Genomic DNA, 23,064 nt, shown 5'->3' with positions numbered 1-23,064 from the left:
TTTTTTATTTATTTTTCATACAACGGAAATGAAACCTAAATTCTCGTATTTCTATCTCAATCCCTATGACGGTAGTTCTAGAAAGGAAATTAATATTTGTATAACAAATCGTATATTATTATTTTCGTATCTATATTTTTAACACCTTATTTGTTAATGATGAGAAACAAATAAATAAAAATAATAATATTACAGTGAATTGTTGCATATATATTATTATATCTTTTATAACTACAACATCATTGATATTTACTTTTTTTAATATATATCAAAATTAATAAATATATAATTACTGTATATCCTGATTAACAACATGTTTCTTGAACTTGGACATTATTAAACATAAAAAATTATAAATTATTTTTCTTTATTTGAAAATATGAATAATATTATTTACTTAATAAAATTATTTTACTTAATAATTCATAGTATGTATTTAATTTTAATGATTTAATCATTAAATTAAATTTTTTTATTATATATCTAATATACAATTTTTTTAATATAATTTGAAAATATTTTGGTACTTAATTATAGAAATTTAAATTAACATATAATATGTTTCAGTGAACACTATGAATTAATGATCTCATGGATCATGAAGGAATGATAGGTAGAGTTTAAACTTTAAAGAATATATATTCTAAGCTATCAAGTAATTAAAATTAATTTTAATGTGATATTTAGAATAATTAGTATCATTATCGATTTCAATATACTTTTCCCTTGGATCCCCATGACAGCATCTACCGAACTGAGAAGAGTGTTGTTGGCGAAGATATTGGCGTTCGTTCTTTGAAGGCAGTCTCAAATCCTTCTGCACTGCATCATTCTCAATTAAGGTTTCGTCATCTCAATCACGTTTTACATTCTCAAAATAACTGACACCGAGTTAGTAAACTATGCAATTATCATCAATACTCCATCTTTTTGTTACGCGCCGAAGCATGCACGAAACTTGCTTGACAAAACTCCGCAACGAGAAATCCCATAAATTTAACTAATTAAATCTTGTCGACTAACTAATGTTATGCGAAATAACTTTCTTCACTGAGTGCTATTGCTCTAACGTTAATCTTGCGCATATTTTAAGGTGTGAAGCTTCAAAACACAGAGGACCAACCTGGTTCCACTCTTAGAAGTTACTAGTTTGTGCAAATATAACTCAACATTCACAAATGTTGGTATTTCAAGCAAAATGCATTAAACGCATGGAAGCTGTTACTCAGAGGTTTATATCTAGATGGTCCACTACATTTTATGCTCGTTATTCTGATACTCCTCATAAGAAGTCTAAGCTTGCACCTTTGCAGGTTGATCCTTAACTCTTTTTTCTACTACTTGATTAGTTCACAAAATGGACATATTGTAATTTATTTTAAGTTTCTGAGAACTGCATTGGGGTTTTTGGCATTTGTTTTTAGGAGAGAAGAATGATAGACCAGTGTAAGGTATTTGCAAAAGCAGGTGATGGAGGTAATGGTTGCTCCAGCTTACGCAAGGGAAGACCTGATGGTGTGTTCTCTCTACTTTTCTTTATTATGATGTATAGCCAAGGTTTTGAATTTCAGATGCAGTTGCGTTGTGATTACAGAACTTGCGGTCCAATGCAACTGCAATTGTGGATTACAGATAGGTAGTAGAGACTTTCAAAACTGAAATATTGCAGCTGTAATTGTGGTTGGAGACCACAATTTGAAACTATGTGTTTAGCATAATTGTTTGTTCAAAGTTTAATTTTTTATTTTTAATTATGAGAGTTTTGTGGTATCAGATTTGTTGTTTTCATCATTTTATGATAATGTATTTGTTCAGCTGTTTGAAATGTGCTATCTTGAGTGCTATTATCAGATTGATGTTAAGAAATGTGGATGGGATGCAATGAAGCTGATGACAATGATACTTTGGTGTCTGTGTTTAATGTAGGTGGCAATGGGGGGAGAGGCGGTGATGTGATTCTGGAATGCTCTCCCAGAGTTTGGGACTTCAGTGGTTTGCAGCGTCACTTGGTATGCTCTTGTATCTTCTGCCAAAATATTTTGTGAAATGATGGAAATTTTCATTTCTAAATGATTGGTCACACTAATCATTAATGGTGTCCCATAGATAGCTGAGAAAGGAGGACCTGGATCATCAAAAAAGATGATAGGCACCACGGGTGCTGATAAGGTAATCGGTATTTACTTGTCTTTCTTCTTTTAAAACAATTCATAGTTTTCTTTTCTCTTATCTGGACATGTTTGTAATACAGAACTAAGCTCGTTCCAAAATCATATGCTTTATTTAACAGGTTGCCCGCGTACCAATTGGCACTGTACTTCATCTTGTTAACGGTGATATTCCTTCTATTGTTAAAATTCAATCCTCAACAGATGTAGACCCTTGGGAGATTCCTGGAGCACTTGTTGAAGATCTTCCCTACCCTGCCAATGGTTCAACCTCAAGTATTACAAGTGGGGAAGTCAAAGCAATACATTCTACTAGCTGTTCCTCATCACAAGCCGAAGAAACAAATGTTGAGAAATCTGAAAAATCAAGACAAGTTGCATCAACAGATGTATTTTCTAAACTCTCCACTTCTAATGGAGCTCCTGAATTTGGTACAGAGGAAATAGGGGAGAAACAAGAGATACTATACAATGTTGCCGAGTTAACAGAAGAAGGTCAACAAATTGTCATTGCTCGGGGAGGAGAGGGTGGTCTGGGCAATGCATATTGTTCCAAAGATTCAAGGAAGCCTGTGAGTATGAAGGCAGGGGCATGTCAACACGTATCTAATCTTCAGGACCCTGACAGTGTTCACTCCTCTCTGCATGAAGGTTCACCAGGTTCTGAGACTGTTCTTATATTAGAACTCAAGAGTATTGCTGATGTGAGCTTTGTGGGAATGCCTAATGCTGGTAAAAGCACTTTACTTGGGGCTATATCAAGGGCAAAGCCTGCTACTGGTGACTATGCCTTCACTACTCTTAGGCCAAATTTGGGAAATCTAAACTTTGATGATCTCTCAATAACCGTGGCTGATATTCCTGGACTTATAAAAGGTGCACACCAAAATCGTGGACTCGGACATGCATTTCTGCGCCACATAGAACGCACAAAGGTTCTTGCTTATGTGGTAGACCTGGCTGCTGCTTTAAATGGAAGAAAGGGAATTCCACCATGGGAACAACTGAAAGACTTAATTCTTGAGCTTGAGTACCATCAAGATGGTTTATCCAATCGACCATCCTTGATAGTTGCTAATAAGATTGATGAGGAGGGTGCAGATGAAGTGTATAAAGAGTTAAAGAGGAGGGTCCAGGGTGTTCCCATCTTTCCTGTGTGTGCTGTTTTGGAGGAAGGGATAGCAGATCTTAAAGCAGGCCTTAAAATGCTTGTCAATGCTGAAACGTCATATAGACTTTCCCTAGATCAGATTTTGCTTGCTTAGATTATTAATTCATTATTTAGAACTCCTTTTGTAACTGTAAGTCCTTTTTTTATTTTCTGAAGAATTCTTGTAACTGTTAGTCAAGATGTCCTAAGGCGAGGAAATATAGAATGGAAAAATGTGATTTATGCGTGATGTGATGTCCCCAAGTTCCTGTATTGTCATGATCTCATGGGATAGATGCTGTATATGGTTTGAATGTGATTGTAGCTCTCATCCATATAAGCTATTGTGGTAGGTGTCATTTTCTAATGAGATGTTGATAAGGTCGACTAGAGTTGGTTGTTTCTGCTAGTCAAGTTAAAATTTTCTGATAAACAGTTTCTTGTATGTTGGAGATTGATAGAAATTGGATAAGAAACTTGAATGCAATGAGATTTTATTGATGTCCTTAATTGTCGATCATAACCAGTGTGATAGCACAATGAGCAAGGGCAAAATCTACGAGAATGATTGAATGAACTGACAGGAAATTTAGAGTCTAGTCTCTCCCATTAATTTTTCCCGATAGGATTCTATTTGTTTCTTTTGGTAAATGACATTGAAAAGTATTTCAAGCAATGACCTCCTTTCTCAGTGGTCTACTTTCTGTGTTATCTATATTATTAATAAAGGAGTTTTTTTTTTATAAATTACAATTTATTTATTTTTTTTGTAAATTTCACTTTATAATCATCTACATTTTTAATAATCATCCACTATTATATAATTTTACTATCAAATGAATACTAGAACTGACGTACATTTTGTACTTGTAATAAAAGAAAGGAATAGAGTCGAATTGTTTGTAAATAGTTCACTGATTAAGAATCTCTAGTGATTTCAATATGACAAGACATTGTTATTTAGTTAAAAATATGACACATTGACAAGTCAAATATTAATATGTTGAGGAAGGATGTTCTAACTATGCATTGTTTATACCGAGTTTTATCTAACTGTCAATATTCATATCAGGCATGTTTGTCAAGACTCAAGAATGAAGTTAGTGTTATCACTTGAACCTTAGTTATGGTGACACCGTAATCTGAGCAATAGGCAGTATTATAATTGAGACAAATATCTAGAAATTCTAAACATCTCTTCCGGTTCCAAATTAACTGCATCAATCTCAGGCATCAATTAATATTTTAATTAATAATTTTTTTGATAAAAAATTATATATTTATAGTAATATATAAAGAAATATTTTTTTTAATAATTATTTTTTATCTTCATATTTGGTAGACCATTTTATCTTTTTATTATTAATTTTTTTTTAAAAATAATTACCATTGTCTTTTAACAATTGTATGTTATATTCTATTACAAATGAAAACTTTCATTCAGTAACTGAACATTACACAATTGTTTTTAAAGTTATTATTTTTTATAAAAATAAATAAATGTATGAAGTGTCTCAAATTAAAAGGAAATGTTTGGTGAAGGATGGAACTGCAACACATGCTGTTATTTTCCTAACTGTAGGGGATCGAAATCCGAATAGGTTGAAAAATAGTAACAAAAAAAATTATTACTGTCGGTAATATTTTTTCGACTAACATATGTTTTTAATTTTAATAAGATAAATGGGTTTAAATTCTAGTTTCTATAAAATATTTTTAAAATTTTTAATTTTCTATATAAAAAAATGAAATTGATTTTTGTAACTTTTTTTTATCCTTCAAAATTAAAATTTACTAATTTAAATTTTTAATATTTATTTTAAGATGAATCAATAACATAAATCATAGACAATATGAATTTTTTTAAGTGTCACATAATATAATCTTACATTTTTTTAAGATTGAACGTAGGTCCTCGTGCTTCTAACTACCTTAATCTCTCCCCACCCAACCACTAGACTAACCCTAGTGGTCATATATATATATATATATATATATACCGACAAATATTACTCAAAATAAAACACCAAGTGTAAGTTTATTTTAGAGTTACGTTCAATGTAACCCAAAAGTAACATACTAGTTGTTTTGATATTTTTACATTGAAAAGATGAAAAAATCTGTTTAACTAGTATTAGACGATTTCCCAAACTAGCTAATAAATGTTTAATAAATGTTACATAATTATAAGAAGAAGAAAAAAGATTTTTAATTTCAGAAAGATGAAAAAAAATTATAGGACTAAAATCAAATGTCATTTATTATAGAAGAACTTGAAATTATTTAAATTTTTTTACTGTACGTCTCTAGATACTAATTAATATTATATTAATTGAATCAAACTCTAATGGCCTAGCAATATATTTAACTGGAAAAAAAATGAATGAGGTCTTCGAAACTTAAGAAACCTAAGTGCAGACAAACTAAAAAATTAAAATCAGACTTGAGAAAAAGCTCAATATGAATAATAAATTTAAACAATAAAAAAAATAACAAACAAACCAACCTAATTAAAGGGAGAAAAAGTGTTGGAGAATACAAAGTCTGCTTTGAATAAAACAGAGAAACTAAAACATGTATAAGTTGAGGATGATCAAGTATATTTAGGCAGAAAATAAAATAACTCCAAAAGATGCTAATGTAATAATGTATGAAAATGATGGTGGAGTATGGAAAAAAAAATTGGGTTATAGATCCACAGAAGTGGGAAGCCTTAACCGGATGTGTATAGGAAAGCCCGAAGGCTGTTCCCGTCCCTGTCAGGGGAGATGCCAACCATCTCTCCTTTTCACGAACACATCCTGTTGCCACCAAACAATCTTTATAAAGAGTAAAATATTACTATAATTAATCGATGTGGGACTTAATGAAGGATGTCAATTTTTTTCTCTTTTGATAATCAACATGCATATAATCTTACGGCCTAGAACCACTATGTATAGCTAAGGACATAAATGAATTTTATGGCATTAGTTCTCTTCAAACTTAATTGTCTAGCTAAATCAGCAATCACCATTTGGATAAAGAGAAGATGCAGCTGATACATCATCGCCATTAACTGTAGCACCAAAGGAACCAAACCCACATACTAAAGTTACAAGGAATTCAACAAGAACATATGAGATGACAGTTTTAATTTTTATCTTTTCTTACAATTTGTGCAGGGTTCTTCAAAATTTGGATAATATGCTGATCAGTGCACGAAGTATTTGCATGAAAATCAAGGTGATAGTAAGATGATAGAAAAGATAGTCTTGTATGTAGAATGGGAAGAAGCAAGTGATCAAGTGGAGATTAAGGACACTTAGTGATGCATGGAACAGACCACATTTCTACTATATTTGTAGAGAAATTAGTCAATTTTATACCAACTTTTACAAATTAAAGAAAAATCACATTTAGAGAGATATAATTGTTTCTCAGCTACCCCGCTTAGACTACAAATATATACTTGTTTATATGACCAAAAGCAATTTGGCACTTTCTGACTTTTCAAAACAACATTTTTCATCTTCGATACATGATTTATTTATATTTAGTTGACAAAATAGAAGTAGACATTTCCATTTCCACGTAGTTTTTTAAGGTCAAATCCTGGTATAGACTCAATTCATGGAAGTTGATAAGCTAACTTAACAAAATGACGATGATGCAGCTTCGGGTGGCTTGTTATTAAATTTGACAAGCAACTCTAGTGCCATTTCAAATGGCATATGCCAAAGCTAGAAACTTTTGACTACGAAAACCAGTTGATATTTGCACACCTATCAGGTGAGTAAAACCAAAGATTCAATTGTTTTGAATGTGAGGAAAGTTAGGCCCTTCTGCACTAATGACATAGAGGACATAGAACAGTGTAGAAATTGCATAAGAAATATGAATGAAATTTAGATCATTTGTTTCCAGATACATCACACGGGAACACGATTGCTAATTGCTGAGGTTCCTCTCCATGTGTCCATACAGCACCTTTAATTTGCTATAGGTCATGTAAAGGAGAAATTTTTAGTTTTTTTTTTTTCTTACAATGGGATAATAATTATTATCTAATTATTATATAGATTTGGTTTCTAGCACCCAAAAAATTTAATACTACTAGTTATTCTCGGTGGAATGGAAGAGAAAAGTTTTTCTGTAATATCACAAATATTTAAGCATCTCTCTACTTAAATTCTCCACTCATTCTTGCTGGGTACAGCAATTGCAGATTCTCTCCCAATCCCTTGAAAATGGAAATCATGCTCCAAAGTAAGGTTCCGGGTATTTCTGTCTACCTATCCCTCGTTTGTCCACAAAGAAAAATAAAAAGAAAAGGTCAAGCCTGTTGTGTTTCCTAACAACAGGATTAGTTGACTTGGTCTGGAACAACCCTTACTCAAAAGAAACTTCCCATATTAAAGGAAAACGAAAACCTGGAACTTTCTCCCTTGGAATTTACTTAGCAAGGGGATTTTGGACTATATTAAAAACAAGTGCTCTGCCACCATATGAATTATCAACGGTTTTGGACTATTCCTTAAAAACTCACCCATCTTCAAAAAGCATATTATAATTAAAAATAAATATTGTTAGTTCACTATCATATTTTTCTTTACGATGTTTTCTATATAAAAAAATTATTTGAGAGTATCAAAATTAATAATTAAAAAAAAAAACAGCACATGAATCGCATAATCATATAGTAAATAACATAAAAATAAAAGTTACACAATCATACGCAGTTGCTTAAATTAAAAACATTATTTAATAAATTTCAATCAAGTCTTACCAACCTTAGAATTTTACTTTATTCTTGAGCTAAATAAAGAATAAAGCAACCTTCAACCTTGAGGTGTAGTAAAATATAATAATTAATTAATATAATATAACTAAAAAATATGGGAACTATGTTGAAAAATGGTGCCAACAGGAGTGAAAGTTCGTGGTAGAAGCGGACAGGCTTTTTATAACGTTGGCGCTGTCAAACTCCGTCAACCTTCCAAACCACGCACGCGCCATAACGGCTGATATTCAAAACACGCGAAACTACTTCAACCATTAAAAGAAACAACCTCTCTCTTTCTCTCTTCTTTCTCTCACGCTTCCCAAAACCTCGTATTTAACTCTCTCCCTCTTTCTCCTTCTCATCTCAACGTTTCAAACTCAAACATTCACACATAACAAAACACATAACACATTTGTTTTAAGAAACACAGTACCATGTCGAGAGCTGTGGAGATGACAATTTTGTCCGCCGAAAACCTCCAAATGAACAGAAGGCCCGTTAGAGGGAACACGTTTGTGACGGTTCAATCCGACGCTAGCAGCGAAACGAGTGCCACGAGAGTGGACTCGGAGGGTGGAAGTTACCCTTCGTGGAATGAGAAGGTTGTGATGGACGTGCCATTGCATGCAAGGTTCATAACCGTTGAGGTGAGGTGCAAAACGTCGTCGTCGGGGTCTAACAGCGTTGGCGTGGCGCGAATACCCGTTTCCGATTTTATTGGAGGCTACGTGCCCGAAAATCAGTTGCATTTCTTGAGCTATAGATTGTGGGACGGTAAAGTTAGGAGAAACGGGGTTATAAATATTTCGGTGAGGGTCAAAGTAGTGGAACATTCTTGTAATGCGAATTCTTCTATGCCAGTGACTGGGGTGCCCGTGGCTGCTAATGGCTCCACTGGGGTTGTTAGAGGGGTTCCAGCTCTGTGGTTAAACTACCAAACAAATATTTGAAGGCTTTGATTTGTAAAAAAAGAAGAAGTCATTGGTTTTCCTTCTCCATTTGCTGTGGAAAAAATTTGACCAATAGCATTAAGATTGAAGAGGGATTCACAAAAGAATAATTCAAATAAATGTTGAGCAAGTATTGGCAAACTATTAGCTCAATTGCTTACTACTTATGATTTTTCTAGTAGTATATATATACAGTGTGAAGATAAGGGAATAAATTGCGATGTTTTTTTTTTTATTAACTAAAACTGTCACTATATATGTGTGTATAAGTTAATGGATTAAATGTGTTTTTAATATTTGATTATAATAAGAATTAAAAAATTATATAATAAAATTGTATGTGAAGTTAATGTTATTTATATTATTTTAAATATACATAAACAGAGAAAAGAAATTTACCTGTAGTAGTCTCTTCCTCTCTTCAGTATATTTATTATCAGATATATATGCACATGAGAGAGATTTAGCTAGGGGAATATGGAAAAAGGACAGTAAAATTTTTTTTAACATATTTTTATCTAAAATGGCCTCTTCTCATTTGAGTGTGGTTGCTTCAATTTCCTGGAAAGATTTGTTAAAATGTTGTTTCCTGACTTGGTGAAATTGGAAAATGCTTCATTCTCCCAAGTCCTAACCAGTGTTCTAAGAATGTTGCTTACATTTTAAAAATGTGTCAGCTAGTCACTTTTACTATATCCTTTGATTATGTGATTGTCCTTTGAAGGAGATGGCGGCTAGATTTGCTCCTAGGATTTGATTGCTTGAATTGTTTGACACTTGAGATGTTCCATGTTTACTTTATGCTGCTGCTCTGATGGCATGTAGTGTTCTTTTAAATTTCCATTCAGATGTTCATTTCTGGTGTGACCTTTTATTTACGAGCAATATTATTTGGGCGAGTTTATAGGCAAGTCTTTACAGAGAAATGGAAAGTTATCAGATTACCTTCATTTGCATGCATGATTTAACATATTTCCTGGTTTTGACTTATTGTGTATTGACATGTCAAACCAATATTTAGGCCCTCCCTCTTTCAAAAAATCGCTGTTTGCATAACCTGGAATGGAAATACTATCTTCCACAAAACAAGAAGAAATGGTTGATGTGAACTAAAGATCTTCTGGTGGTCATCTATCTCAACCTGAATTGGGGGGATGTGCTTCCTGAATGTGACTTATCTTGAAGTTCTGCATCTTTTTTGCTCCGTGCTATTTGTTTTGAAATGTGCATTTTTAAGATTTGTAAAGGTTCTCTGTGTTTTATAATTTAAACAGCATTTTATGGGAAAACAAATAGAAGAACTAATATTGAATTATTGATACAGTTGGTTGTTTAGTTGGCTATTCATTATTATTATTTTATATTTGAATTATAAACATTAGCAAATTCACTTTCTTCATCATGATTGTTAAAGCCAGCTAGAGATGCCCGTACATGCATCTGAAGATGCAACACAACTGGAAATTATAAATGATGGTATAGACCACTGTTGGCACTGTTATTTCGAGGAACCTGCAATTGTTTATGGCTGATAAACAGTTGTTGGCAAAGGGAAACACTGGGATTTTGTTTTTTTGAGTCAAACAATTAGAGCCGGAAATCCCACTGGTATAATCATTTTCACAAATAGTTTGAGTGCACCTTTTATGCTAACGTAAAAATTAGATAATAGACATCATAGAAAGGGCAAAGATGAAAAATTGCCAAAGCTAAAAAGAAAAATAGATTCTCTTTGATGTAAAAGCAACCCAGACTTGATTTTGGGGACTGAATCAATTAAGAGAATTGAAAACAAACATGTGCAACGATATAGTTAGAGCAAAAGTAACGCGCGTTTGATAGGTAGGGGAGACCAAACACCCACTAATTCATCTGAATTAAATTCACATAATTTAATATCTGGCTCAGATAGGATTATCTCCGGTTGAGGATACATGTAATCTAGATAGAAAATAATATATATATATATATATATATATATATATATATATGTTTACTTCAACAATAAATTAATATAAATTTATTTTATCCAATAATTTATGTTTTACATTAAATCTCAACGATTTAACAATTAAATTTAAGATTATTAATATATAAATTAAGTATATAAACTTTAAAAAATTTAAAATTTATTTAATATTTTATTTTATTAATTTAAATTGATAGATAATTATAAAAATATTTTATATATTGATTTGAGTTAATAAAAAGAAATATTGAATGATTTTCAAATTTTAAAAATTTATAGATTTAATTTATATATTAAAAATTTTAAATTGAATAGTTGAATCATTAAAATTTGATATAAGATATAAATTATTAATTACTTGAGCTTCCAATATTCGTAACTCCTTAGGACTGAGCTATATATTTTTAAACTTTTATAAACAAAAAGAAAAAACCTTGCCTTTCATTAATTTTTCACCAATTCTCGTTGCGGAGGTTAGTTTTAATCTGAAGATAATGGACACTCATTTCGTTTCTCTTGGTAATCATACTATGATGAGGCTAGAGGCTAGAGGCTCAGTATCAAATGAATGCTACATGAGAAAACAAGTGATCTGTCAAGACATTTCAACATTGTTATTAAGTTTGTACGAGTACAAATGTAAAAATGAAATAATAACATCAATACAATGGAATCGGGTGACATGCATAGTATGTGTTGTCCATAGTATGCCATCACTTCTTATTCGGAGAAAAATAATACCATAAGGGAAGGGTGGGGGATAATAAATTAATCAAATTATCAACTTGATGTAATGTTTCTCTCATTGCATGCTTATGCTGCCTTCTCTATTGATTCACTTGTACTCCTGAATCGTATGTTTCTCCTCCCTTCCAATCTTCGGGTATGTTATTAACAGGAACAACCCATGTTTCTTCTCCCTCTTCTTCATCACTAAACAACATCCTTATAGACAAAGGTCCACTTGGTGGAGAGGCACTAGTCCACACCGCTCCATGGCTCCGATCCAGTAACTTGCACACTAAGTTTTTAGTCTGCGCAAGTATATTATCACAAGCAATTGTTATGTAGTTGAAAATATGATTATTTCATTGTTGATAAGTAAATCATCTTTAGTTTAGTGTTCACAAGACAAGGAGTTAAAAATTGTCAGATTACTACCTCACAGAGCTGCACAGCAGTTATGTCTCTCTTTCCTTGTTGATACCAAATGACAAAAGCCAAGTAATAAGGGTTGTTGCTGCTCTCATCTATCTTGAATGTTATGTTCTTAGATGGGTAGCTGCATGCAACACTGAAGAGAGATGAAAGTAAAAGGCTCAGTTAAGGTAAAAAGCCAAATAATATTGATACTCTATGCATGTGTTAAGAAATGATCTTCTTAATGTTACCGTCTATATTCAATATCAACCACGCCAAGGGCTAATAGAGAAGCAGCTGCATCAGTGGTTTGAGCCATCCGGCTAAAGGCATGTTTGCTAAGAATGAAATCAGTGTTATCACTTGAACCTTGGTCAGTTATGACTGCAGTTACACCATTTTCTGAGCAATAGGCACTGTTGGTACACCTCACCTGTTTAGTAGTAAGATAATAAATCAGTTTCAAACTTCAAGTACTTTTCACAAGTAACCAAAAAAAAATACTGCGAGAATTGTGCAGAAAATGAAATGGTTCCAAAAGATGTGTTAATGTACTAAAAATTAGAGGGTAAGAAAAAAATTGGGTTATAGATCCACCGAAGTGGGAAGCCTTAACAGGATGTGTATAGGAAAGCCCGAAGGCTGTTTCCGTCCCTGTTAGGGGAGATGCCAACCATCTCTCCTTTTCACGAACACATTGTATTAGCGCCAAAAATCACTTATAAAGACTAAAATGTTTTGTTTATTAAGCGATGTGGGACTTTATGAAGAATTTTTTTTTTCCCTCTCTTTTGATAATTAACATGCATATAATTTTACGCCCAGAATCACAATGTAGAGCTACATAATTGAATTTCATCGCATTAGTTTAGTTCTCTTCAAACTTAATGCACTAATCATAGGGTACTCACCTGGTAACAGGCTCCACAGCCAACACCATTTCGATAAAGAGAAGATGCAGCTGATACATCCCCGCCATTGACTGTAGCACCAAAGGAACCAAAACCACATGCACCTACTGAAATGAATTCAACAACAACATGTGAGACAATAGTTTTAGTGTTTTTTTATTTTTATTTTTTATGTTATCTTATTATCAGTTTAACTTCTTACCATCTGTCCCGTGTTCTTCAGAATTCGGATAATATGCTGCCCGAGAATGAATGAAACAATCTGTGCATGAAGTGTCCGCGAGAGTTTGCATGAAAATCAAAGTAATAGCAAAAAGACAACAGAATAGATAAAGAGCCATACGTGTAGAATGGGAAGAAGCAAATGAACAAGTAGAGATTATGGATATATTTAGGTGATGCATGGAGACAGCAACATTTCTAGTATTTATAGAGAATCTGGTCAGCTTACCAACTTTGAAATTACAATAAGAAAAACAATTCACATTCTGAATTCTGAATGAGAAATGTAATTGTTTCTCAGCTACCTGCTTAATTAGACTACGAGATACATACTCGAGTATACGAAGTTGAAACCACTTTCTGACCTTTCAAAACCGGAATATTAATTATCAGTATTTTTATATGATCTATTTAGTTTTGGTTGACAAATTAGAAATGATATTTCCGTTTCCACATTGTTTGTTAAGGTGAAATCCTGGTATAGACTCAACTCACCCAAGTGGATAAGCTAACAAAATAAAGCTGCTTCGGGTGGCTTATTTTAAAATTTGAAAGGAAAATGCTTAAGAAACTCTAATGCTATTAAAATGGCATTAGCCAAAGGTAGAGATGTTTGACTGTAAGAAGAGGGAGTTGAAGTTTGCACACCTAACTACATGATGAGGTGGGTAAAACCAAAGACTCAATTGTTCAGAATGTGAGAATATGTAGTAATAGCAGAAAAGTTAGGCCCTTCTGCACTTTGATATAGTAACCCTACATGGCATATTCTAGTGTTCCCACTTGGCCACATAATGAGAGGACATGATGGAAGGAACTATGTAGAAAGAGCATGAGAAATATCGATCTAACTTGCACAATGCAAAAGGAACAAACTTTCTTGAAATGACGGGAAAAACAACATTGCTGAGGTTCGTCTTCATTAGTTTTTCATTAAAGAGAGAATGATGTTGTGAAAATGGAAACTTGTTAAGTATAAAATCATATTAACTGTGTATTGGTGAATTAAAAAGATGCATGCTCTGTGTCCACACAAAGATTGGTACGAGAAATATTTCTTGACCAGTTGACCCACATCGGCTATGACATGGAAATCACTTTGACATGGAAACCACTTTGAGGCTTTAGACCTGCGTGGCAATTATCACCGACTTAAAATTATTTATTTCTTTTATATTCACATCATATACTTTATTTTATAAGTTAATCACCTATATATTATTAATATTAAAAAAAAATTACACTAATAATTAATTATATTATTTAATTATGCCATGTCACTGTTAAAAATAAATATATTTATAGTAATATAATATAATTAAAAATATAATTAATTATCTTTATACTAGTAGTGTATAAATGATTAACTCTTATTTTATCGAGTCACATATTATCACATTATATAATTAAGTAATTTATTATATTTTATTTTCATAATGCAATTTTATACAATTTAAAAAATATTCATATTTTCATATTATTTTTATTATAAGCAACTCACATAAATAATATTTTATATAAGATATGGTTACTTAAAATTAAATAACTCATGATTCCACCCAGGTCATCTCTAATGAAAAAAAATGAAAATGTAGCATACAACTATTATGAATATCTTATTATTCCTAGTGATAGGCAAAAGAGTCCCACTTGATTATACCATTTCCATTTTCCACATGACCCTAACCAAATAGACAACCATTGAAGAGTGAAGCGTTTTTTCACTGTGGCAAAGCTCTCTAAACATTTAAGAACACACGTGACTCAAATTTAAGACTACCGATGAGGTAGGTTTTATTTAAGATTGTGTGCGCGTGATTTTAATAGTATTGGTTACAAATTATCATATATGAATTGTGATTATTTAACTGTATAAAATTATTTTAAATGTGAATTATTTATTTATTTTATTGTTTTCTATACGCAAAATGTAGACCTCAAGACAACAGTAAATTTTTTGCTACATGTTTCTGTTAAAAAAATATGATACCCATACAGACAAAAAAAAAATAGTTAAGCTACGAATAAAACACGTTTCAGGAATATAATATATGTTCTCTAAAAAAAAAGGAATATAATATATGAAAAATATACTTCAAATTATTCCCAAACAAAGGATGAATAATAATGTTATAATGGTGTATTTGGTAAAATTTATTTATAAACTATAAAAAATTATAAGATAATAAGTTAAGAGTTGAAAAGTTCAAAATTTATAAATTAACTAATTAAATTTAAAATGTTTGATAAAATTAATTACTCAATGTTAAATTAATAACATATTTATTTATTTGATAATGAGAGAATAATATTTAAGTAAGATGGTTTCTAAATTACATAGGGTGAAAATAATTTAAATTAAATTAATAAAGATTAAAAAAAAGGAAAGAAAAGAAGAGAATAATTATAAGTTATAAGTCACTTTATTATGAAAAATAAGTTATAAGCTCATAAAATACACTCAAGTATCAAACAAGTTTATGTCAGTCAAGTTTGCTTATAAATTAATTAAAAATAAATAAATTTCTCAAATATTTTGTCAAATGCACTTAATATTAACATGACCATAAAAAAGTTATAGTGGAAAAATAAATAAAAGTATTAAGACACTTATATTATATTTCTCGTTTGACCGAATTGTGTGTATCTAAGTATCCCTTCCATTAATGTGTTTTATGCTTAATAAATATTAGAAGCATAAATTTAGAAGTGTTTATGTGATCATGATTTTATTTTTTTTTCAATAAAGAGATATAATTCCTTTTCACTATATGGATTCCTGTAAAAGTAAAGTGATATTTCAATTATAACTTTATACCAAAGTCAAGGATAGAATTTATTGAATAATGAGTACAAATGTTGAATCTCGTATATACTAATAACCATAGATATTGATAACAAAATTATAACAAGAATGCAAATAAAATATAAAAATTTATTAAAAAAATCTCAAAATTTAGTTTAATTGATATTTATATCATATATAATACATTTATATACATTCATTTATATTTAATACAATATTAATTTGTCTATAAAATATTATTAGTATATATAAATATATATATATATAGAGAGAGAAGGGTTCAAACAACACCGGTGTAACTTTTACTAAGTGTTACACCGCTCAATAACTTTATATTAAATGTGAATTTTAAAAATCTAACCGTTAGATGGAAAGTTTATATCTCTTAGATCATATATGTCAAATTTTGTTAAAATTGAACAACAACTTGAAGGTAATCAAAATGTTCATATTTTAGTATATTTTAAAATGTATATATTACGTCAATTTTGTTTTATGAGAATGAAGTATCAAATCATCTTAGATTAATATAAAATTTGATATATATGATCTAAGAGATATGAACTTTCAATCTAATGGTTTGATTATTTATGTATACATTTAATCAAAGTGTCGTTTGAACCCTCCTTTTATATATATATATATATATATATATATATATATATATATATATATATATGTGCAATCTAATGGTTTGATTATTTATATATATATTTAATCAAAGTGTCGTTTGAACCCTCCTTATATATATATATATATATATATATATATGTGTGTGTGTGTTATGTGCGTGTATGTATGTATGTATAAGAATTATTTAAATGACATTAATGTAATTTTTATCAATTATTATACCACTCAATAACTTTTAATTAAATATGAATTTTGTTGATTTTTATAATTTCATATCATATTGTATGTGTATATCAAATTTTATTGAAATTTAACAATAATTTGAATTAATCAAAATTTTCATATTATAGTATATATATATATATATATATATATATATATATATATATATATATATATATATATATATACTATTCTATAAGAACGAGATATCAAATCATCTTAGATTAAAATAAATTTTTGTATATATGATCTAAGAATAAAAAACTTTTAATTTAAATGTAAGATTTTAAAAATTTATATTTAATTAAAAGTTATTGAATAATACAATTTGATAAAAATTATTATATATATATATATCATAATTTTTAATTATATATTAAATAAATTTATTAGTGTACTAGTTAAATGTTATTATTATAGGTAAATATGTAGAGTTCAATTCTCATCTTCTACATTTTGACAATTTTTAAAATTTATTTTGTTTAATGAGTTGATATAACATTTTTACATAAGGTTATCCTTTATAAGAATAAAATGATATTTATAAGAAAATAAAAATTTATTTTTACATGACATATCATTGTGTTATGTTAACCATTGTATCATTTACTTAATCGGTGTCAAATCAATTAAAATTACTAGATTTTTAACAAAATTTGACAAAGAGATCAAAAGAACACAATTATTATATTTAAAATCTTAATTTGTTTAAATTAAACTTAAAGATCTAAAATTATATAATTATCATACTTGAAAAATAAAAAAATTAACATATTACCTTAAATGATAGCCTGTTATTAAATAATGTTGTTAAACAAGGCATCACATATTTTCTGATAAAACTGATCAATAAAACTACTGAATTGCAAGTTTTTATAAATTAAATAAAGTTATTGAAAGTTGTTATAAATTAAATAAAGTTTATAAATTTCTTGCGAATCAAAAAACCAGTTGTTCGCCATATTTGATTAGATAGATTGATTTTGTATTTAATATTATTAATCATGTAAATAATATTAAATAATTTAAAAATTAGATTACTGATTTCGCATGTTATATAAATGATATAAGTATAATTTTTTATTATTATATATCATGTGAAAACGTGGCCAATTTGAATTTGATTAGTGCAAGCTGAGTTGGAAGTTGAAGGATACAGAGAAAATGACTTTTTAGTTTGCTTTCTTTATATATTGAATAGTGTTAGTTTGTGGCGGAAAACAAAGACTTCGTTACTAAAATATAAAAATGGCATTTGGCGCACGAAATTGACCGCTGGAGATTAATTAATTTTTTTAAATTATTTTATTTTATTTTTATTTCATTAAATAAACAACTGATATAACATTATTAAAAAATATGATTAATTATTAATATGAAAAAATTTTATACTAATAATATATAAGTAATTAACTCAAAAAAAACATCCACCATCCACTTTTTATGAAATAAAAGACTAAGCAAACACCTTCTTTGCTTACCAAGAAAGTGGGGTCATCTTTTGATGAAATTTTGTTTTATAAACACCTTTTTAGAATAACAAAAATAAAATTCCCGACAGTTTTCTTCACAACAGAGCAAATATTTTGTACACGGATAATATATAAAAAATCAAATTATTATTAAATCATAAATGATTACATAATAATTTAACTTTTAAAATAATTATTGTCGAATCTTACATTAATAGGTTGTATGATAAATATTTAATATATAAGAGAGATTAATTTTCATTTTCTAAATCAATTTTGTAAGTTAAATTACGTCCAAATTTCATATTCTTTATATAATATTTAAATTTATTCTAATGATTATTATTAATCTAATTGAATCACTTATTATTTTATTGTTATTAGATTATTCATATATATTTTATTTAAATTTTATATTTGAGATTCTTTATCTTTATGTGAAGAATATGTCAATTTGACTAATAATATAATAAAAATAGAATAATTAAGTAATATGATAATAATAAAATATAATTTAGTAAAAAAAATCTAATTTTTAATATACTTATAATTTCTTTCAGTTTGAAAATTAATTAAATAAATTTAATTAGACAAGTTTTATGTCTTCAATCAAAAAATTATCTTAAAATTACACGATCAAATTGACAAATTAAAATATAAAAAGATAAAAATGAATCCTTTGAAAAACAAAAAAATCATAATAAATCTTAAAAATAAAAAATAACAAAATATAATTTAGTATATATTTCAATTATATTTATATTGTATACCATAAAAAATTAATATATTTTCATATCAATTTTAAAGATGTCTTGAAAAATAAGTAAGTTTAAGATTTTAGTCTTACAAATTTACTCATATACGTTTTATTTATTTTTAACTCCAATAAAAAAAAAGTGGTGCTTTTAGTTGTTAGTTTATTTTTAAGTCAAGGTTCAAATTAATGATCAAATTAATTGTTTTAATAATTTTAAACATTTATTTAAATTTGTTTTTCAAAATTAAAGTTTTTGCATTCTTATTTTTTTCTTTTTCTGATTTATTGGTTAAGGTTTTGGCACGTGGCATATTGGCCATGTACTTTTTTGATGCTTTTTGGGAGATTCGATTCCATTAAGAATAACATGAGGAGTGATGTTATGTAAATATATATGCCTCTTCTTTTTTTCTTTCTCTCTATACCACAGGCACGGCCTTCACCAATAAATCTATGACGGCTTCTTCTGAAAATTGCATCTCAAGGTACCCATCGTTTTATTTTTCTTTTATTGCAATGTTTGTGACATTTTATGTCCCAATCCTATGTGTTTCAGAAACCTAACTTGTTTTTTGAATCACTTATCGTTCTGTCATAAGCAATTGTTATTCACACTTCGGTTTTACTCTGTTGTAAATTGTATCAGTAGTTCAGATGGATCGATCCTTTCTTACAAATAAATATATTTGATGGATGGATGGATTTGTGGTCATTTTTCTGGTTGAGATAAAATCATATAGAGCAAAGGGGAGAGGAGGTTGGATTTTTCACCCAAAAATTTAGATGCTTTTTGAGTATTTACCTTTTCCCATCTTGAAAGTTAAAACAAGAGCCTTTTTTTAAGATTGTTCATAATTTTGAACCTCAAGAAAAAACCATAAATGTTGGATTTATCACATAGGTGCTAAGTGCCAACAACTTAACTAAGGTGCTGCACTGCTGCTGTAATATTAAGAGGTGGTAAGATACTTCACTGCCCCAATTCCCTGCGTGGCAGGTGCAGAAAGTCCATTGATGTTAGGATCTGACAAACTCTACTAGTAATGTAACCTTAGAAGGGTAAACCTAGAGCAAGTTTGCTACCCCTAATGTCTGAATCCAGTTTGGTCTGCCTTGAACTGGCCTCATGGGTTATGCAAAGGAGCATGTGGCTGTCTGGATGTTGGATACCCATACGAGGTGAAGAGGCCATATGTCATTAACATGGACAAAGTCCAAGTTGTTTGCTACATCCTGTTTTAGGTAGTTTTGCAATGTGGTGATCTGGTTAGAGTCAGCCACAGCAGCAGATTTGAGCTGTGGTGGCTTGCTAGAATACCAATAGCCACCTTTAGTGCCTATGATATTGTATCTAAGTTTTGTTTTCAAAGATGTATTGAATTATCAATTACTGGATTATCTGTTGCATTCGTTTACATGCCTTTACTGTTACATCTGTGAGAATTAACACTTAATGCCCAAACTAGTGAATGTATCCTGTGTGATATGTCAAGTTCTTTGTTATTATTTTCACATTGCTGTCTTTTTTGTTTACCTGACCAGCCCCACAAAGGGCTGGCATACTTTATAGATTAGATATGGCTTGCATTGTTAGACATAAAAAACGTTATGTGCCTTCACCCAACAGTTTATGATTTTGAAACAGTTAGCCTATGGCATGTATTAAAGCCTCTTCAATCCTTGTTATATTTATTCTTCTACATAGAATGCTTCTGTAGTCTGTGCTTGTTAGGAACCAAGAATAGGAATTGAAAAGAAAATAACAATTTTATTAAATAGGATGAAAAGATAAGGAATAGGAGAAAAATCTTTCCTTCAAGAGTTTCCCCTTTTACAACTGAGCCACTGCTCTATTTTTACAAAGGTTTACTGATCTGAATTTCCCCTCTCTACCATAGTATCCTCCTATTTATAGATATGATGGGCCTAGTCTATGATACCCTCTAATTAACCAACTTTTCTAAATTTTAAATCCTAAATGCTAAATAGTAGTAACTACTCTGATTCCGTTTATTCTTTATCCCAAGTCGTAACAGTGTATTAACTATGTCTTAAATCAAAAGGACTCTTTCAGGGATATGTCAGATATTACCCAATAGATTATGCTTTTGGCTTAGTTCTTACTTGGTTCTTGACATGCTTCGTGATAGAAATTTTAGCATATAGGCATATTCTATTTTATCATTAGCTGTACTTGTCACTCACTCATTACCTTCTTGTTGTGCCAGCAGCCAGAGTTCTCTTACCAAACTCGCTCCACTTGAAGCAGTGCTCTTTGATATAGATGGAACACTTTGTGATTCTGATCCGCTCCACTACTATGCCTTCCGTGAAATGCTTCTAGAGGTAGTATGCCTTTTCTTATTGAAAAGTTTCAAGGCAAAATATTGAAGAAGAAAAATATTATCTTCTTTTTGTTGCAATATTCCTTTTTTAGTATCTATAAATCACTATAACTAAGCACATGATAAATAGCTATTAAAAATCTAAAGCTTTTATGGTTATCAGATTGGGTTTAATGGAGGTGTTCCTATAGATGAGGAATTCTTTATTGAGACTGTAGCTGGTAAACACAATGATGATATAGCCTTGGCTCTCTTTCCTGGTGATCTTGAACGAGGTTTAAAGTTTGTAGATGATAAGGAAGCCATGTTCCGGAGGTAAACCATGCTTACTTTATTTAATTTTCTGTCTCCACCCTTTACCCATGTGGTCCATTTGAAGCTTCAGAAGATAATTCCCTGATGGATTATGCAGATTGGCAGCAGAGCAATTGAAGCCTTTAAATGGCCTTGACAAAGTGAAGAAATGGATTGAAAATCATGGGTTGAAGAGAGCTGCAGTTACCAATGCTCCAAGAGCAAATGCAGAACTCATGATCTCACTACTTGGTCTCTCAGATTTCTTTGAGGCTATTATTATTGGTGGTGAATGTGAACATGCCAAGCCTCACCCAGACCCCTACCTGAAAGGTCTTGAAGCTCTGAAGGCATCAAAGGATCACACATTTGTATTTGAGGTCTGCATTTTTATAATGCCTTTTTGAAGAATATTTTTTTTTTTCTGGATCTGCTTTTGACACATTATTTGTTTCTTTGGTCATAGGATTCTGTTTCAGGGATCAAAGCTGGAGTTGCAGCTGGGATGCCCGTTATTGGTTTAGCTACTCGAAACCCAGAAAGCTTATTGATGGAAGCAAAGCCTGCCTTTCTGATTAAGGATTATGATGATCCAAAATTGTGGGCTGCTTTGGAAGAACTTGACAAGGCTGGTGCCCCTTCGGTTTGAATTATTAGTGCAACTGACAGAATTTCATGATAAAAACAAGTAGAAGGATTCATATTAAATTCACAGGTTCGCCTGCATAATTTTGTTGTAGGTGGGCCACATTATAATATTAGTCCATAATTGTTGTTGCTTTGCAACCGAGAGCAAACAGTTATATTCTATTTGTATTTGTAATAATGTCATTGTTTAGTTATGAACCCGTGGGTCTAGCCAATGAAATTGCAGTGTCCGAGTGTAACATTTTTATACTTTACAGAATCCAATCCCTCGCAAATAATTTAGAGTATATAATTTACATTAAGTGCTCATATTTGTTAGACGAGAGTGCAGTGAAATAAGAGGACTCCTTACATTAGTTAGCAATGCAAAAAGTATGAAATGATATTCTTATTTGCTTTTTCCCCCTTCTTTTGGATGTATTGTTACTTGGATTTTAATTGTCCAGATGGTAAATGTTGGTTATTTTAACTCTTAATTTAATAAATTTTTTTTAAATAATCCATTTAATTTAATTTTTATTTTATTTTTATTATTTTATATAAAATTAAAATGAATGTTTTATAAAATAAAAAAACTAAAGGAAGAAAAAACTAAAGTTTCTTTAATTATAT

At 30.1% G+C, this 23,064-nt stretch overlaps 4 protein-coding genes and 2 non-coding genes across 8 annotated transcripts; 3 read left to right on the top strand and 3 right to left on the bottom strand.

The window, feature by feature from the left end:
• The first annotated feature begins 588 nt into the window (after positions 1-588).
• Positions 589-3,685, top strand: LOC109800983 (GTP-binding protein Obg/CgtA). 2 transcript variants are annotated; one of them, XM_020361930.3, is made up of 7 exons: positions 589-613; positions 744-842; positions 1,094-1,313; positions 1,425-1,515; positions 1,927-2,009; positions 2,107-2,169; positions 2,291-3,685. In XM_020361930.3, exons 3-7 carry the CDS (start codon positions 1,179-1,181, stop codon positions 3,431-3,433), a joined length of 1,515 nt encoding a protein of 504 aa, XP_020217519.1. In that variant the 5' UTR covers positions 589-613; positions 744-842; positions 1,094-1,178; the 3' UTR covers positions 3,434-3,685. The 2 variants fall into 2 exon arrangements, with proteins under 2 accessions (XP_020217519.1, XP_082922332.1); XM_083066206.1 differs by lacking the exon at positions 589-613 and having other exon boundaries at positions 632-842.
• Positions 3,686-5,993: 2,308 nt separating this feature from the next.
• On the bottom strand, positions 5,994-6,116 carry LOC114916061 (U6atac minor spliceosomal RNA). The gene has a single exon (XR_003804363.1). It is a non-coding gene; the product is annotated as a U6atac minor spliceosomal RNA (small nuclear RNA).
• A 2,319-nt stretch (positions 6,117-8,435) lies between these two features.
• LOC109801305 (BON1-associated protein 2) lies at positions 8,436-9,289 on the top strand. The gene has a single exon (XM_020362344.3). It carries the CDS (start codon positions 8,518-8,520, stop codon positions 9,031-9,033), a length of 516 nt encoding a protein of 171 aa, XP_020217933.1. The 5' UTR covers positions 8,436-8,517; the 3' UTR covers positions 9,034-9,289.
• A 2,301-nt stretch (positions 9,290-11,590) lies between these two features.
• Positions 11,591-13,473, bottom strand: LOC109799868 (expansin-like B1). Its single transcript, XM_020360509.3, has 5 exons — positions 13,256-13,473; positions 13,054-13,160; positions 12,394-12,575; positions 12,164-12,296; positions 11,591-12,036 (listed from the first exon to the last, which is right to left on the bottom strand). The coding sequence occupies exons 1-5, from the start codon at positions 13,455-13,457 to the stop codon at positions 11,830-11,832; spliced, it is 831 nt and encodes a 276-aa protein (XP_020216098.2). The 5' UTR covers positions 13,458-13,473; the 3' UTR covers positions 11,591-11,829.
• LOC114916062 (U6atac minor spliceosomal RNA) lies at positions 12,716-12,838 on the bottom strand. The gene has a single exon (XR_003804364.1). It is a non-coding gene; the product is annotated as a U6atac minor spliceosomal RNA (small nuclear RNA).
• Positions 13,474-19,519: 6,046 nt separating the features above from the next.
• Positions 19,520-22,701, top strand: LOC109801038 (Haloacid dehalogenase-like hydrolase (HAD) superfamily protein). Of its 2 annotated transcripts, none has more exons than XM_020362008.3 (5): positions 19,520-19,650; positions 21,397-21,511; positions 21,674-21,825; positions 21,923-22,184; positions 22,271-22,701. In XM_020362008.3, the coding sequence occupies exons 1-5, from the start codon at positions 19,619-19,621 to the stop codon at positions 22,451-22,453; spliced, it is 744 nt and encodes a 247-aa protein (XP_020217597.1). In that variant the 5' UTR covers positions 19,520-19,618; the 3' UTR covers positions 22,454-22,701. The 2 variants fall into 2 exon arrangements, with proteins under 2 accessions (XP_020217597.1, XP_020217596.1); XM_020362007.3 differs by having other exon boundaries at positions 19,521-19,650; positions 21,394-21,511.
• Positions 22,702-23,064: the final 363 nt, after the last annotated feature.

This window comes from Cajanus cajan, chromosome 11, assembly GCF_000230855.2.
Source record: "Cajanus cajan strain Asha chromosome 11, NIPB_CcT2T_4, whole genome shotgun sequence".
NCBI lineage: Eukaryota > Viridiplantae > Streptophyta > Magnoliopsida > Fabales > Fabaceae > Cajanus > Cajanus cajan.
Note: the sequence above shows the minus strand (reverse complement) of the source record. Positions and strands in the feature narration are given on the sequence as shown.

Coding starts and splice junctions, on each gene's coding strand:
- LOC109799868 (XM_020360509.3), bottom strand. CDS start 13,457: ATGCATCACCTAAATATATCCATAATCTCTACTTGTTCATTTGCTTCT. Junction 13,161..13,255: donor TGAAGAACACGGGACAGATG/GTAAGAAGTTAA, acceptor AATTCATTTCAG/TAGGTGCATGTGGTTTTGGT. Junction 12,297..12,393: donor GTTGATATTGAATATAGACG/GTAACATTAAGA, acceptor ATCTCTCTTCAG/TGTTGCATGCAGCTACCCAT.
- LOC109800983 (XM_020361930.3), top strand. CDS start 1,179: ATGTTGGTATTTCAAGCAAAATGCATTAAACGCATGGAAGCTGTTACT. Junction 2,010..2,106: donor GTGGTTTGCAGCGTCACTTG/GTATGCTCTTGT, acceptor GGTGTCCCATAG/ATAGCTGAGAAAGGAGGACC. Junction 2,170..2,290: donor GCACCACGGGTGCTGATAAG/GTAATCGGTATT, acceptor TTTATTTAACAG/GTTGCCCGCGTACCAATTGG.
- LOC109801305 (XM_020362344.3), top strand. CDS start 8,518: ATGTCGAGAGCTGTGGAGATGACAATTTTGTCCGCCGAAAACCTCCAA.
- LOC109801038 (XM_020362007.3), top strand. CDS start 19,619: ATGACGGCTTCTTCTGAAAATTGCATCTCAAG. Junction 21,826..21,922: donor AAGGAAGCCATGTTCCGGAG/GTAAACCATGCT, acceptor TGGATTATGCAG/ATTGGCAGCAGAGCAATTGA. Junction 22,185..22,270: donor ATCACACATTTGTATTTGAG/GTCTGCATTTTT, acceptor CTTTGGTCATAG/GATTCTGTTTCAGGGATCAA.